Source organism: Microtus pennsylvanicus, chromosome 14, assembly GCF_037038515.1.
Source record: "Microtus pennsylvanicus isolate mMicPen1 chromosome 14, mMicPen1.hap1, whole genome shotgun sequence".
NCBI lineage: Eukaryota > Metazoa > Chordata > Mammalia > Rodentia > Cricetidae > Microtus > Microtus pennsylvanicus.
The window spans coordinates 34136259-34150908 of NC_134592.1; the positions used below are offsets into that span (position 1 = coordinate 34136259).

Genomic DNA, 14650 nt, shown 5'->3' on the forward strand with positions numbered 1-14650 from the left:
GAAGCTGGGATCACCAGAAGTAGAGTGAGAAGGTGTGGGAAGATAAATTAGAGAAGTATTGTAGGGTAGGGTAAGGTTTATCTCCTCTGAGTAAGACATAGGTCACTGCAGAGTTTTGATCAAATGGGGATGACATGTTCTATCTGTCTTTCTTTTCATTTATGTATGTATTTATTAGATCATTTTCTCTGCGGAGAATAGTGTACAGGGGCAAGGGTAGAGTTTAAAAAACTTTAAAAGACTTTCCTGGAATGGATTAAAATTGCAGATACTTTGGAAAACTACATTTGTGAGAAGTGACTGAATCTGTTTGATTTGGTAGTAGTTATATTTATTAACTTGTGATCACAGGTTATCTTGACGTGTGACAAATACATTTTTTTTTTCCAGTCAAAGACTTTACTTTTCATTCCAGTTAAGTATTTTGTAGGTGAATGTCCTTGGATACAGGATGCTGTTTAAACTGATTGATAAAGATCTGTGATTAACTGGGCTGCTTTGAAGGTTTGTTGTAGTCTAACAACCCCCTACTTCCCTTTACATAACGTGTATGAACGCATCCAATTTTGGCGGTAGGATTCCAGACTTCATAGACTCCCAAAGCATTCATGGATCTGAAGGTATAAACTGTCCATCCGTCTACAGAACAGTCTTCCAAGATTCAGTCTCCTAAGACAGCTGCTGATGGAAAGCAGAGCAGGGGGTACACAACAACAACAAAAATTGATTAATAGAGTAAACCATACTTGTCTTGGCCTTCAGTCGTGAATTGTAAGCATTTGATGAGTATTTTCCTGCTGAATAAAAACTTACAACTTAGTGGGAGCACATTTCTGAGTTTCTGGTTATGATACAAGAATTAGTAATAACAGTGTATTAAAATTGCCATGAGAGCAGAGAAAAGGTCACCACTACCACTGTCACAGTTAACATTTATTGGGTTACAGTGTGTCCGGCATCTAACACATAATGTTGTACGTGTAATTAAAGATCTTCCCTATCGACTGTTAGTTAATAGATATGGGTATGAAATGGCTTCTGCCTGGTAAATGTTAGAAAGATAAGGCATAAAAAAGATTTTTAAGGGAAAAAAAGTCAATCTCCTAAAATAGCTAAAAGAAATGGATGTTTTACAGTAAATAAAATTGTTAGAACTAGAGAATTAAAATCTTAGTCATGGTTTCCCTTTGTTTCTTTTCATTAGAAGAGATATCTTTTTCTGAAAACAGTTTCTGTTTTTGTATATTTTGACTATGACTTTATCTATCTATATATCTATATACATATGTATGTAACATATGTGTATATATTTCTATATCTATATTCAGATATAGATGGTTGGTTTAATCTTTGTTAGCATACATCATCTGTTTGTCTCCTTTATTTTAGAACACATAAAGCACAATTTATTTTTTTTTTAATTTTTTTACATGTCACAACTTTTTTACATTGGATTCATTTTGCACAGAATTACTTGTCACCTTAAGTTATATCTGACTTCAGAGATGCCCAGGGTAGCTGTATAGAAGAGGTGAAGCTTTTCAACCAGTATTATATAAGCATTATGATGTTTATAACTTAACTCTAGTGATGTTTTGTAGGTACTAATATGAAACATCATCATCATAGTCAGTGCACAATAAAACTCCTTAGTTATAGAAAATTAACTCACTGAGTCTTTTGAGCCAGGATCATATATAGCCCAAGCTGATCATATATAGCCTCAATCTCTTGAACCTTCTGTCTTAGCCTCCTAGAGTGCTATGACCTGAAGGTCTTCACTGTTTCTGGATCTAACCAAAATTAAGATTTAATTCTACTCTGAATCTGAAACATTATGGCTATGAAAAGGGGATTTTACTCACCATTTGCCTCTTAACTTTTAACCTTCACCTCTTGTCCATCCTAGAAGTAACATTCTTTGCTTGCCAATGGAAGGATCTTTAAACTGGTGGTTGTGGGTGTGTTTGGAAAATTTTGAGTCATTTAAAATCTTTGGAGATTTCTAGTCTTAACATCTAGATCTTAACATTTTGTTACCCAATCAAACTATTCAAAATCAAAATATATAAACAATATATTTTTTATCATTTTGTACTTTGTATGAGTTTTCCCTGCTGGGAAATAGTTTACCCTCCATTTCTTCATGGTGAGCCTCTCTTCTTTAACACAATGCAGAAGCCACCTCCCGCCCCATGAAAAAGTAATTTTCATTTCCTCTGGAAAGTGTTTTTGTTCCTTCATTTGCCTTTTTACAATTAGTCTATACCTAACTTTACTATAGTCCTTACTGTGTTCTTTTTTTCATGTTTCTGTCTTCTGTTAGACTTTTAAGTATATAGGCCTGGGCTGGAGAGATGGCTCACCTGTTAAAGGCTAGGCTCACAGCCAAACCTATGAGTACGTAGGGCAGAGTCTATATCATTAATTCATAACACATAGTAGATATTCATTGTATTAGGTTATTCATTGTTTCTAATTCTTTCGTTTCTTTCCTGTAGATAACCTGCTGGGAATCTCTTGGGTTGATAGCTCTTGGATCCCCATTTTGAACAGTGGTAGTGTTCTAGATTACTTTTCAGAAAGAAGCAATCCTTTTTATGACAGGACGTGTAATAATGAAGTGGTCAAGATGCAGAGGCTAACATTAGAGCACTTGAAGTAAGTTGTTTTAAGAAGGTAACACCTTTGCCAACTAGAAATTTTGCAGTGATTGGTCATTTTACCTGTGTGTGGTGATTGGTGACAGACACTGTTAAACCTTTGGAAGGAAAACCAAAAGTTTTAGGCTGGGGAGATGGCTCAGTGGTTTTATAAAGTTTAGTTACTATATTTTAAATAACTCTTGCTAAAATGTAATTATAGCTGTTAAAGGTAACTTATTGTAGTTTTAAGCATATTGTTACTAAACCAAATTTAAATTCATGAATTTTTATGGATTTTATAAATGTATAAATTTGTATAAAAATCCACATTTTAGTTTATATACCAACTGTTGTAGACGGAGGCTGCTCTTATGTTTCCTGGCCGCCTAGATTGGAATAATCACACAGAAACTTCATTGATTACAACACTGTTTGGCCTATTAGGTCAAGCTTTTTATTAACTAACGCTTACATCTTAAATTAGCCCACTTCTATTAATCTGTATCTCCACAAGATTGTGGCCTACTAGTAAGGTAAGGTTCTGGCGGGTGTCTTTCTCCTTGACTCTGCCTACTTTATATATCTCTGTTCAGATTTCCTGCCTGACTTTATTCTACCCTGCTATATGCTGAAGCAGCTTCTTTATTAACCAATGGTAATAAAACATATTCACAACATTCAGAGGGGACTCCCACATCAAACTGTCTAGGAAAATAGCTGGTTTTATTCAATAGCCAACTATTAACATTAATCATAAGCAATTTTAGTCCCCTTTTTACACTGCTGTTGCAATTTATTTGGTAATTTAAGTATCCTACAAAGTTTTAGGAATCATTCATAGATCTCTTTGTGTCTCCATTTCAGTCAGATGGTTGGAGTTGAATACATCCTTTTACATGCTCAAGAGCCCATTCTTTTCATCATTCGGAAGCAACAGCGGCAGTCCCCTGCTCAAGGTACAAGACACTACAGTTTGTTTACTTTCTGACCTGTGTGCTTTATTTTGTTTTTAAAGAAGGGGTTTATTTTATTTTGGTGTACCATTCAGGAATTTGTATGTTAGGCCTTTTTTGTTTGTTTGTTTGTTTTTTGCACTGAGTTCTGTTTCTGTAGGTCCCATAAACTACATATATATCCAATACTTGTAGGGGTGTACTCATCAGACTCAGCATCTATTATACTCATGGCCAGAATTCATTATGGTTGCCTGGTAAGGCTACACAGTAGATAAACTACAGGAAAAGACTTTGTAGGAGTCAATATCTCTTGAGGATCCATATCAAACGTGCTTTTTAGTCAGCATAAGATGATTCTATACATACATATATACGTATACACATACATACATCATACATATTTCTATTACAGGAAGCCATTTGAAATTGTGAGCCTAAGGCTTTTTTTGAGGACTGATCACTTAGGCATTTTCTGCCCACTAGAATTGAAGACTCCTAGTAGGAAACAGTTTCCCACCATATTCATGGTATACATTTTAGTTGGGCATGCAGGTGTAGCTACAATTAAGAAGTATATCAAAAGCTCTATTAGCACTGGAAGTCAGATAGTTCAGCTCTTTCTGTGAGCACTGTTGTTGAGTTTCCACTGGACCTTGAGCTTCCTGAATAACTTTCATTTCCTCTTAGAGTTAATACTTTATAAAAGACATGGCCTATATAGTTTTATTAAATCCATAGAGGATCTACTGCGTATCTTCAAATGACACATTCAACCAAAAATCTTACCTGGGTTTTACTACCAAATAAATATTTGCTTAGGAAACAATATTTAAGAGTAAATGTGTTTGCTTAGGAAACAATATTAAAGAGTAAATGTGTTCAGATTTGCTTTTGAATCAGAGCTGAGGCATATACTTTAGTGATGATGGGCACTTCAAGATTTTTAAGAGTCTCACTGCAGAACAGATTATTCAAAGTAGAAAAGCAAGGTGGTATTGCTGAGAGACATCTCTCAAGTAGATACTGTACATAAAGACACTTGGGGGACATCCTTTTCCCTGGGTCCTTTTGATACCAGAGAGTAACTTGCCAAAGAAGTTACAGTTTAGAATTCAAGTCTTCCTTCCAAATGGAAGTTATAGAGTCTCTATAGGGAAAAACAGAACTGTAGATAATAAGCAAGGCTCCTTGAGAACATTCAGGATATAGTGATGACACAAGATGGTATCAAGCTCAGTAGAGTTGTCTTTGTCCTTAGGACTCAGTCCTGGGACTCGGAGGCAAGTGTAGTGCATCAGATATCGTCACTCTGGTCTCTAAGTCTCTCATGTTCTTCAGTCTTATGTCCCGGTTTGGTTGATTGACAGCATTGGCTTTGCTGAAATGTGCTATGTATCTATACATGGATCTAGTAATAATCTCATTTTAATAATCTTAAGATGCATTGGACTGATTAAACTTGATTCAGATGTGCCTGGGATTTGAGAAGTCCTGTATGTTTTCTGTGAAGTGCAGAGAGTAAACTCTTTAGGCTTTGTGGGTGGAACTGCATGGAACTACTCAACTGTTAACAATCCTAGGTAACATATATGAACAGTATGACTGTTTTCCCATACTGCGTACTTGGAGAGAAATTGCAAGGTCTTCCCTTAAAGTTCCATATAGTAAAGTGCCAAAGTTTAGTTTGTTCTATGAAAATACCATTTTTTAGCAGTTTGTGTCCAAGATGTGTTTCTAAGCATTTTTTTCCTGCTGCTTCAGTTATCCCACTGGCTGATTACTATATCATTGCTGGAGTCATCTATCAGGCACCAGACTTGGGATCAGTGATCAACTCCAGAGTGGTACGTGTCTTCACCTACCTGCACATCTATCTGCCTACCTGCCTACCTGCCTTCCTGCCTATTCTCCCTCACCCTTTCCTTTGCCTTCCTTCCTTTTCTTCTTCCCTTCCCTTCCCCTCTCCTCCCTCTCTTCCCCTTCCTTCCCCCTCCCTTCCTCTCCCTTCCTTTTTTTTCCTTTTCCTTTGCCTTCCTTTCCCTTCCCTTATTTTATCTTTTTCTTTAAGACAGTAGCCTTGGACTCATTATGTGTCCAAAGATGGCCTTAAACCCCTGGTCCTACTGCCTCCATCTTTTAAGTCCTAAGATTCCAGATGTGTGCCTGTACACGTTGGTTATTTTTTTCTACATTCTTTGAACACGAATGCAAACTTCTAAACAAGATACCCTATTCTGCTTTGTGTAAGCTGGTATAAAATGTTGACTGTTAGAGGGTTTTGAGCACTTACTCTGGGTCAAGTCAGTGCTAATACATAGAGTCTGAAGAGCTGTAGGCTCCACATCATTAGTAATATGCATAAAAACATTTGGAAGAAAACTGCACCTCTGCTATTATTTTTGTTGCCCTTTTTATTATTCCCTAAACAATACATTGTGACAGTACTTATGCTTGTAAGTAATCTAGAGATGATTTAAAGACTATTGGAGAATTCATAGTTTACATAGAAATGCTAATTATTTTATATAAGGGATATGGCTATTTACAACTCCAGTCAAACGGTAATCTAGATTCTGAAAACAGAATTATTAGCTTTGCATATGTAATATTTTATATTTACTTAGGACATTTTACTTGACCTCATGAGAGATTTAGAATTTGTTGTTTGTTGTTTTGTTTTCCAAGCTCACTGCAGTACATGGTATTCAGTCAGCTTTTGATGAAGCTATGTCATACTGTCGCTATCATCCTTCCAAAGGGTATTGGTGGCACTTCAGAGATCATGAAGAGCAAGGTAAGTAGAGTGCCTAGGCCCCCAAAACAGTTTGTGCCGACATTACTGAGATAGGCTTTAATCTCTCAGAGGATGGCATTACCGCCCCTGTGTTCATGTCATAGGTGCAGTGATAGTGACATCAGAACAGTTGTTAGTGTGCCCATGAGGTCACATGTCCATAAGCTTTGTAAAAGATGTAAAGTTTTCAAATATTTGGCACATAATGAGGAGAAACTGGTGATGAGTGAGCAAAGGTATTTTTTACTTCTTGGGTTGCCTTGGAATTTGGAACCGTTGAGCCCTCTAGTCTTCAAAGTCAGGAGATGAGATACTATTCTTGGTGCCCTTTCTTCAGATGGCCAGACTGTGCTCTCTCCTTTTCTCCCCTCCCTTCTTTTTCCTTTTTGTTTTAAGGATTAAGCCCAGGGTCTTAAGCATGCTAGGCAAGCACTTACTCCCAAGTTCTATCCCTGTTTGATCAGGGTGTTTGCTGATTGTCTTTTGACCTTGTGTGTATCTGTGTGTGTAAGTGTGTGATGTGCATGTAAGCTTGTGTTCCATGTGTGGATATTGGACAACTCTGTAGTTGGTTTTCTCTATCCACCTGTGGTGATATTTTGTTTGTGATCTAACAAATAAAGCTTGCCTGAAGATCAGAGTGCAGAGCTAAGCAGTAGGTGTTCGAGGTCCACAAGAGCCCATAATAAAGGATAACAAATGTTTATTAGGGAACACTCAAAATAAGAAAGACGCTACGGTCCTCTGCTCTGTGGATGCTGGGAGCTGTGAACAGACCACCAGCTGAGAGAGAGACAGAGACAACACACTTTTTGCTTTCCGTCTGTGTTTATAGTACCTCAGCCCACACCCTAGTGGGCTGGTACTCAAACAGCTATTGGCTGAATGAATTTTCACAACACTAAATCACTAGTTTAGCCATAGAGTCTAGGCAACTGTGGCACACACCTTTAATTCCAGCACTTGGGAGGCAGAGGCAGACAGATCTCTGAGTTCAAAGCCACCCTGGGCTACACTAGATTGATCCAGTTTCAAAGAGGAACAGAGCTCATACCTTTTTATCCCAGTACTTTGGATCATAGGCCTTTAATCTCAGCACTAGGGAGGTGGAGACAGAAGTGATATGGCTGGGCAGAGAGGAATATAAGGCAGGTGGAGGTGGGAGGAGACGGGAGCTCAGAGCATTCAGTCTGAGGTTTCGTAGAGACAGCATTCCATCTGAGAATTCCTAGGGACAGGATCACCTATTCAGTCTGAGGATTTGGTAGAGGTAAGAACTAGCTCTGCTTCTCTGATCTTTTAGCATTAACCCCTATATCTGACTCTGGATTTTTATTGTTAATACCAATTAAAATTCATGCTACATCTACCTTTAATGTGTGTTTTGGGATTAAACTCAGGTCTCAGGTACAGTGCCTTGTCCACTGTACCTCTCACTGACCCTAGGTGACTTTCTAATTCTTGGATGTTAGCACCTGTCATAACCCTAGGTTCTTTAGTTCTCATGAATACTAATCAATGACTGTTCTTTTGCCCTGTTTTTACCAAAATCCTATGCCCAGAAATGTGTTTGTATCAGTTTATTTTCTTTTTTTGAGAATAATAAAGTGTAGGAAAGATGCCCTTTATGTAGTATTCAGAGCTGTGTAGTGGCCTTCAGATACAGTTACTTTGATTCTTAATATTGGGTATTAATATTGGCAGTACTGTTTGTTGTAGGAAAGTGTGCCTTAATGGAGTAAAGTTGACCCAGGGGCAATTGTACCCACCTTATGATGTCTAGAGCATGGTCATTTGGAATCCTTCATGTAAAGATAGTCCCTACATCCACCCCCTACCCCTGTTCTCTCTGCCAGAGCAGATGACACATGTAACTTCAGAATTTCTTTCATATTCTTTTTTTAAAAAATATTTATTTATTTATTGTGCATACAATATTCTTTTTTTGTTTTTTTTTTTTTTTTTTTTTGGATTTTCAAGACAGGGTTTTGCTGCGGCTTTGGAGCCTCTCCTGGAACTAGCTCTGTAGACCAGGCTGGTCTCGAACTCACAGAGATCCACCTGCCTCTGCCTCCCAAGTGCTGGGATTAAAGGCCTGCGCCACCACAGCCCGGCATGCATACAATATTCTGTCTGTGTGTACGTCTGCAGGCCAGAAGAGGGCACCAGACCTCATTACAGATGGTTGTGAGCTACCATGTGGTTGCCGGGAGTTGAACTCAGGACCTCTGGAAGAGCAGGCAGTGCTCTTAACCACTGAGCCATCTCTCCAGCCCCCTTTCATATTTTTTTTTATGCTTTCCTTCATGATCTTGTTTTCTAATTTTCCCTTTCAGTACAATGTTTAGCTTTTTTCATAGAGAGAATAGGAATGAATAAATGAATGTGTTTTAGAAAATCTCTCCATATGGAGCCCAGGGTATCCTTGAACCCTTAATTCTCCTGGTCTCGTCCTCCCAAGTGCTAAGATGAACAGATATGCATCACCATCCCTAGCTAATTGCAGTCTTTTGAGGCAGACCTTGTGTAGTCTAAGCAGGTCAACCTTGAGCTTGCTATATAGCTAAGGATGACCTTTAACTCCTAATTCTCTTGTTTGGTTTAATTACTGTCTTTATAACAGAGCATAGTAACTAAAACCTGTCTTTTCTATTTGTCCTTAGTAGATTGCACAGCAAATCATTCAGTACACTTAAAATACTCAAAAATAATTTCAAGCCAATATGTATTGTTATTTAGGTAATTATGAAGAATGCTAACCTCAGAACTGTTTGTCCTTCAGTGTTAAATACTGAAACTGAAATATCTTTTACAAGACAGGTGTGGCCAGGCGGTGGTGTGGTCAGAAGCCACTGTTCCTTCCTTCCTAGTCGCTCAGACCCCAAATAATCACACAGAAACTATACTATTTGCAATATTGTTTGACCAATAGCTTAAGCGTATTTCTAGCTAGCTCTTATATCCTAAACTAACCCATTTTCATTAATCTGTGCATCACCATGAGGTCATGGCCTACCGGCAAAGTTTCTATGGGTTTCGGCAGATGCGTCTGTCTCCTGTGACAGCTACATGGCTTCTCCCTGACTCTGCCTACTCTCTTTCAGCCTGGCTTTACTCCGTTAAGCCATTGGCCCATAGCACCTTCTTTATTAAGTAATGGCAATAAAACATACTCATAGCATACATCACCTCCCATGTCAGTGTGTTGCACACCTGTAATCCCAGCACTTGGGAGGCAGAGAAAGGCAGATCTCTGTGAGTCCAAGGTCAGCCTGGAGTTCCAGGACAGGCTCCAAAGTGACAGAGAAACCTTGTCTTGAATACCGAAAAGAGAGGGGTATGTCAGCTTTTGAAATATGAGAATTTAACATCATTTGTAAAGGAGAGTTAGGAACTTCTTTTTTATATTTGCTGTGTTTTATTTGAAGAGTTGTCTTAGTAAAGGTGTTATTAAAATAATGGTTTGAGTATTTCAGTATGTTGATTTGGATTTTATATTTTATTAGATAAAGTCAAACCTAAAGCCAAAAGGAAAGAAGAACCGAGCTCTATTTTTCAGAGACAGCGTGTGGATGCTTTACTTGTTGACCTCAGACAAAAATTCCCACCCAGATTTGTTCAGGTAATAAGAATGTGTTATGAATTTTGATTTGACACATTTTTAATTGGAAAATCTTTTAAGTATAATTTTAAAGTATTGGGTTTTTTTTATTAGCAAAAGAATTACCCCTGAAGGAATTGTTTAAAAAGACTTAATGGAGGTAATGGGTAAAAGGAATACATTTAGCATTGTTCTCTGTTCCTTATTGAATCTATATGAGCATTGAGGTCTGTGTTTAGATCATATTCTCATCCATAGGTTGCTGAAAGAATAATTGGTTGTAACAAACCTCAAATATGAAACTCATGCTCTCTATTCTGCTTGCTGCATTCCCAGCCTAATATATATCATATGTAGGCTCTTAAAGGTTAATGGGTTAAGACTCTGAGCAGAAGGAATAGAAAGTGGTAGAGGGTTTGGCATGGTCAGGAGAGAAAGCTGAGGTAGTAATAGAGTTCTCTTATCACTGTGTTAAAAGTTTGTAATGCCACTTAGTGATTTAGAAGTAGTAGTCCCGCTGCCCACTCCAGACTCCTCGTGCAGCGCTTAGCCCCCTGCCCTCTCCGACCATGGCCACACTGAGGGTCCATCCTGAAGCCCAAGCCAAGGTGGATGTGTTCCGCAAAGACCTGTGTAGCAAGACAGAAAACCTGCTTGGGAGCTATTTTCCCAAGAAGATCGCAGAACTGGATGCATTCTTAAAGGAGCCAGATCTCAATGAAGCCAACCTGAGCAGTCTGAAGGCTCCACTGGACATCCCCATACCTGATCCAGTCAAGGAGAAAGAGAAGGAGGAGCGGAAGAAACAACAGGAGAAGGAAGAGAAGGATGAGAAGAAGAAGGGGGAAGATGAAGAAAAAGGTCCTCCCTGTGGCCCAGTCAACTGCAATGAGAAGATTGGTCCTCCTGCAGCGCCTAAAGCCTGAGATAAAGGATGTCACTGAGCAACTCAATCTGGTCACTACCTGGCTGCAACTACAGATACCTCGGATAGAGGATGGGAATAACTTTGGGGTGGCTGTCCAGAAGAAGGTGTTTGAGCTGATGACCAGTCTTCACACCAAGCTGGAGGGCTTCCACACTCAAATCTCTAAGTACTTCTCAGAGAGGGGTGACGCAGTGGCCAAAGCAGCCAAACAGCCCCACGTGGGTGATTATCGGCAGCTGGTGCACGAGCTGGACGAGGCAGAGTACCAGGACATCCGGCTGATGGTCATGGAGATCCGTAATGCTTATGTTGTGTTATACGACATCATCCTGAAGAACTTCGAGAAGCCCAAGAAGCCCCGTGGAGAAACAAAGGGAATGATCTATTGAGCCCCCTCTCTCATTCCGTGATGGGGTACAATAGAGACCTTCCTGCTCTTCACCGGGAATTATAGACTGTAGCCAATCTTCTTCCTGCTGGGGTTTCCCCACTCTGCCTTCCAAACACAATAAATATATGGTTGCCAAAAAAAAAAAAAAAAAAGTAGTCTAGTAGCAGATCCACCTGCCATTCTACCACGTGAGCTTTTGAAGTCAAGCAACTGGGAAATGGAATGCATGGCCATGTTAATGTCAGTTATTCTGGAATTTAGAATTCCTTTGTGGAAATGTATATTTTCATAGATGTGTTGATTATTGTTATGAAGGATTGAGGGAATTTTAAAGGTAGTGAAGGATGTTACTATAATAATGCTTATGTGGTCGTGAAGAGGTGAAGAGGCAAAGGTTGGAATGTGAGATCAGAAAGTTAGCTTGGAGAAATTTTTTTTTTTTTTTTTTTTTGTCTTCTGAGACAGGGTTCCTCTGTAGCTTTGGAGCCTGTTCTGGAACTAGCTCTTGTAGTCCAGGCTGGCCTCGAACTCACAAAGATCCACCTGCCTCTGCCTCTGCCTCCCTAGTGCTGGGATTAAAGGTGTGTGCCACCACTGCCCAGCTAGCTTAGAGAAATTTCATAAACTGTTCTTGAAGATAGAACAAGGGAAATGATAATTGTCCTTTATGAAATCATTTTACTATGCAGTTACATAAGTATGTCATTTAAAACTATACAATTCAAAAGAAACATTAACTTGACTTTTCCTTCTCCTTCCCCCATTTTCTGTTTTTCAAATCCTAGCAAAAGTCTGGAGAAAAGCCTGTCCCAGGTATGGTTCATCTGCTATTCTTACTAAACTTGAAGTGAGATCAAGCAGCCTGTGTAATGTTCTAACAGCAACTGCCTGTGAGATGAGCTGTGGCTACTTTGTCTTTTCAGGCTGTTCCGTTATTGTCACCCCTAACCTTTGAACTCCTTTGAATTGCTAGCACTTAGTGTTTCTGTGGTAGCATTACTAGCATTTAAAAGTAGAGTTTAGGTAGAAGGGGAAGGGCAAAGAAGCCACAGTGACTTGATGGTAGGTTTCATCATCAGTAACAGGTGTTGAGCTGTCTGGTAAGTTGCCGTAGAGTCGGGTTTTGTGGCTTGTTCACACATGATGTCTTATTTTAATACTATGTGTTTGCCTAGCAATATTTAATTAATATTTAGGCTTATAAATTAATTTTAAAATATGCTTGCCTGAGAAAACAACTAAATATTCAACTTTATAGGCAATTCAAAATGAATTTAAAAGAGTAAACCGTAAGTACTGACCAGTGTTTATTTCTCCTTCCACCTTCGTTTTGTCAAATACTGCTTTTGATGGCTAGTGGATCAGACAAAGAAAGAGGCAGAGCCTCTAGCAGAAGCTGTGAAATCCGAGGAGAAGGAGAGCACAAAGAATGCTCAGCAGACTGTGAGCACTAAAGGTCCCCCTGAGAAACGGATGAGACTTCAGTGAATAGTGGGCACGAAAGAAGCCGGCAAGCTCCTTGCCAGTCACTATACCTCAGCACCGTGGGAGGCTCTCGAGTCTTAAAACACTATCGCAGCCCTCTTATTTGTGTGGAGCACTTGTTTTTTCCAAAAGGACGTTCTTCCTCCCAGGATTTCTATGTGAATATTTCTTACGTATCTTTTGTATCCTTTCCTCTACTGGACATGGGCAGTGCACCTAACTCACAGATACACCAATATAGATCCTTAAAAACAATAAAGTTATTTGTATATATTACTCATCCTGCCTTTTCCTTGTCTCTGAGAGGAGAAATGTCAATGCAGTAACTGAGAATGTCTTGTAGTATTTGGATATTGCTCTGTATTACAATAACATATTTATTGAATAATTGAGAGGTAAAGGAAAACACTCGCTCATTGATATCATCATCCCATGGACTCTTGTCAGTTTGCTTTGTTTTCTTTTTTAAATAGTTTTCTCACATTTTTTTCTTTATTGTGTTATTCTGTTATGAGCACTTGCCGGTGTTTACTAGTGTATTGAGTATTATTACCGAGATTTATAGCTCAGTTTTCTTAAATACTTCTGTGCTGGAGTTTTCCCAGTAGTCTGTATTTTATATAAAGGCTGCAGTGACCTCGTTTGTGTTATAATACCATATGCATGGTCCGTAGACTGGGTCACTGCACCCTCCACATCCTTGGGGCTCTTATTCTGTCTTGTCAGGTTGTTTTCCGTTCTTTAGTTCATCATTTAAGTACAAAGTGTGAAGTACTGTGTTCTTCAGTCTCTGTCACCAAGTTTGTCACTTAAATGTTTTACTGCTAGTTAAGCTGCAGAAAGTGTCTTATTATTTAAAGTGGCAAGACAAATTTCATGTCTTTGTTTCTGCTTTTTTGAAGCATTTGGTTTTCTTTGAGATGTTTGTTCTTTCTGTTAGTTTTGATATAGTTTCAGATGTACAGGGAAGTTGTAAAACAAGCACAGAGCTCCTTTATATACCAACCCCTCATGTGTAACGCTTATGTTTTCTGCCCCTTCCTTGTCATTGCTTCTCTGTGTGCCTGTGTGGTATTCACACACATTTACATCCCTTTTATTTTTGATTCATTTATAGTCATGCCGCTATGCTTTGGATATAAAGTGTCTTTCCCAAAGTGTCATGTATTGAGTTTGGTACTATATTGGAAGGTTCTGGAAAAAAGCTTGAGGTGAGGTCTAGATGGAAGGAGTAGGTCTCTGGGGGCAAGTTCCTCAGGGATCTACTTGCTTCAGCTTTACTTGTATCCTTCCTGCCCGTTTCCCTCTACCCTGAGATGAAGGTGCTCTTCCTCTCTGTTTCCATTGCTTGCACAGTTCTCTTGAAGTACTTTGGTTATAGCAGTGAGAAAAATAGAAGACATATATGCCCATTTCTCCAAGTACTTTAGTATGTTTCTCCCCCCAAAAAAATCAATGAAAATTAAACTAGCGTCTTATTCTGATCTTCTCCATAGCACCAATAATGTTATTTACAGCAAAACAAAATTCTAATTGCCATATCTCCTTAGTTGCCTACTTTTTTCATCTTGACTCATCCTTTAAGCTTGCTTGCTTTTCTCTCCCTCTCTCTCTTTCCTTCCTTTTTTTCTTTATTTCCTTCTCTTTTTTTCCTTGATGATCATGGGGATTGAGCCTAGAGCCTCCTGAATGCTGCATGAGCACTCCTCCACTGTCTCCTTCCCAGCCCTAAGGGTTTTGTTTTTCATCAGCTCAATATTTAAAGAGTATAGGCCAGTTATTTTGTTTAGTGTCACTGTGTGCAATATATTCCTATTTAGTTCATGCCTGTTTTACAGAAGTTCCACACA

General features: G+C 38.9%; 1 protein-coding gene and 1 pseudogene across 4 annotated transcripts in view; both read left to right on the top strand.

Annotated features, from left to right (window-relative positions):
• The window catches only part of Med6 (mediator complex subunit 6), a 49399-nt gene extending 36323 nt beyond the window's left edge, over positions 1 to 13076 (top strand). For 3 of the 4 annotated variants that reach the window (XM_075948649.1, XM_075948646.1, XM_075948647.1), the window contains exons 2-8: positions 2502 to 2661; positions 3510 to 3601; positions 5363 to 5445; positions 6287 to 6395; positions 9902 to 10017; positions 12101 to 12128; positions 12673 to 13076. In XM_075948649.1, the coding sequence (XP_075804764.1) occupies positions 2633 to 2661; positions 3510 to 3601; positions 5363 to 5445; positions 6287 to 6395; positions 9902 to 10017; positions 12101 to 12128; positions 12673 to 12803 (588 nt within the window). In that variant the 5' untranslated portion in view covers positions 2502 to 2632 and the 3' untranslated portion in view covers positions 12804 to 13076. The remainder of the gene's footprint in view (positions 1 to 2501; positions 2662 to 3509; positions 3602 to 5362; positions 5446 to 6286; positions 6396 to 9901; positions 10018 to 12100; positions 12129 to 12672) is intronic. The other variant, XM_075948650.1, reaches the window with a different exon arrangement.
• Positions 10082 to 11467, top strand: LOC142835266 (proteasome activator complex subunit 1 pseudogene; annotated as a pseudogene).
• Positions 13077 to 14650: the final 1574 nt, after the last annotated feature.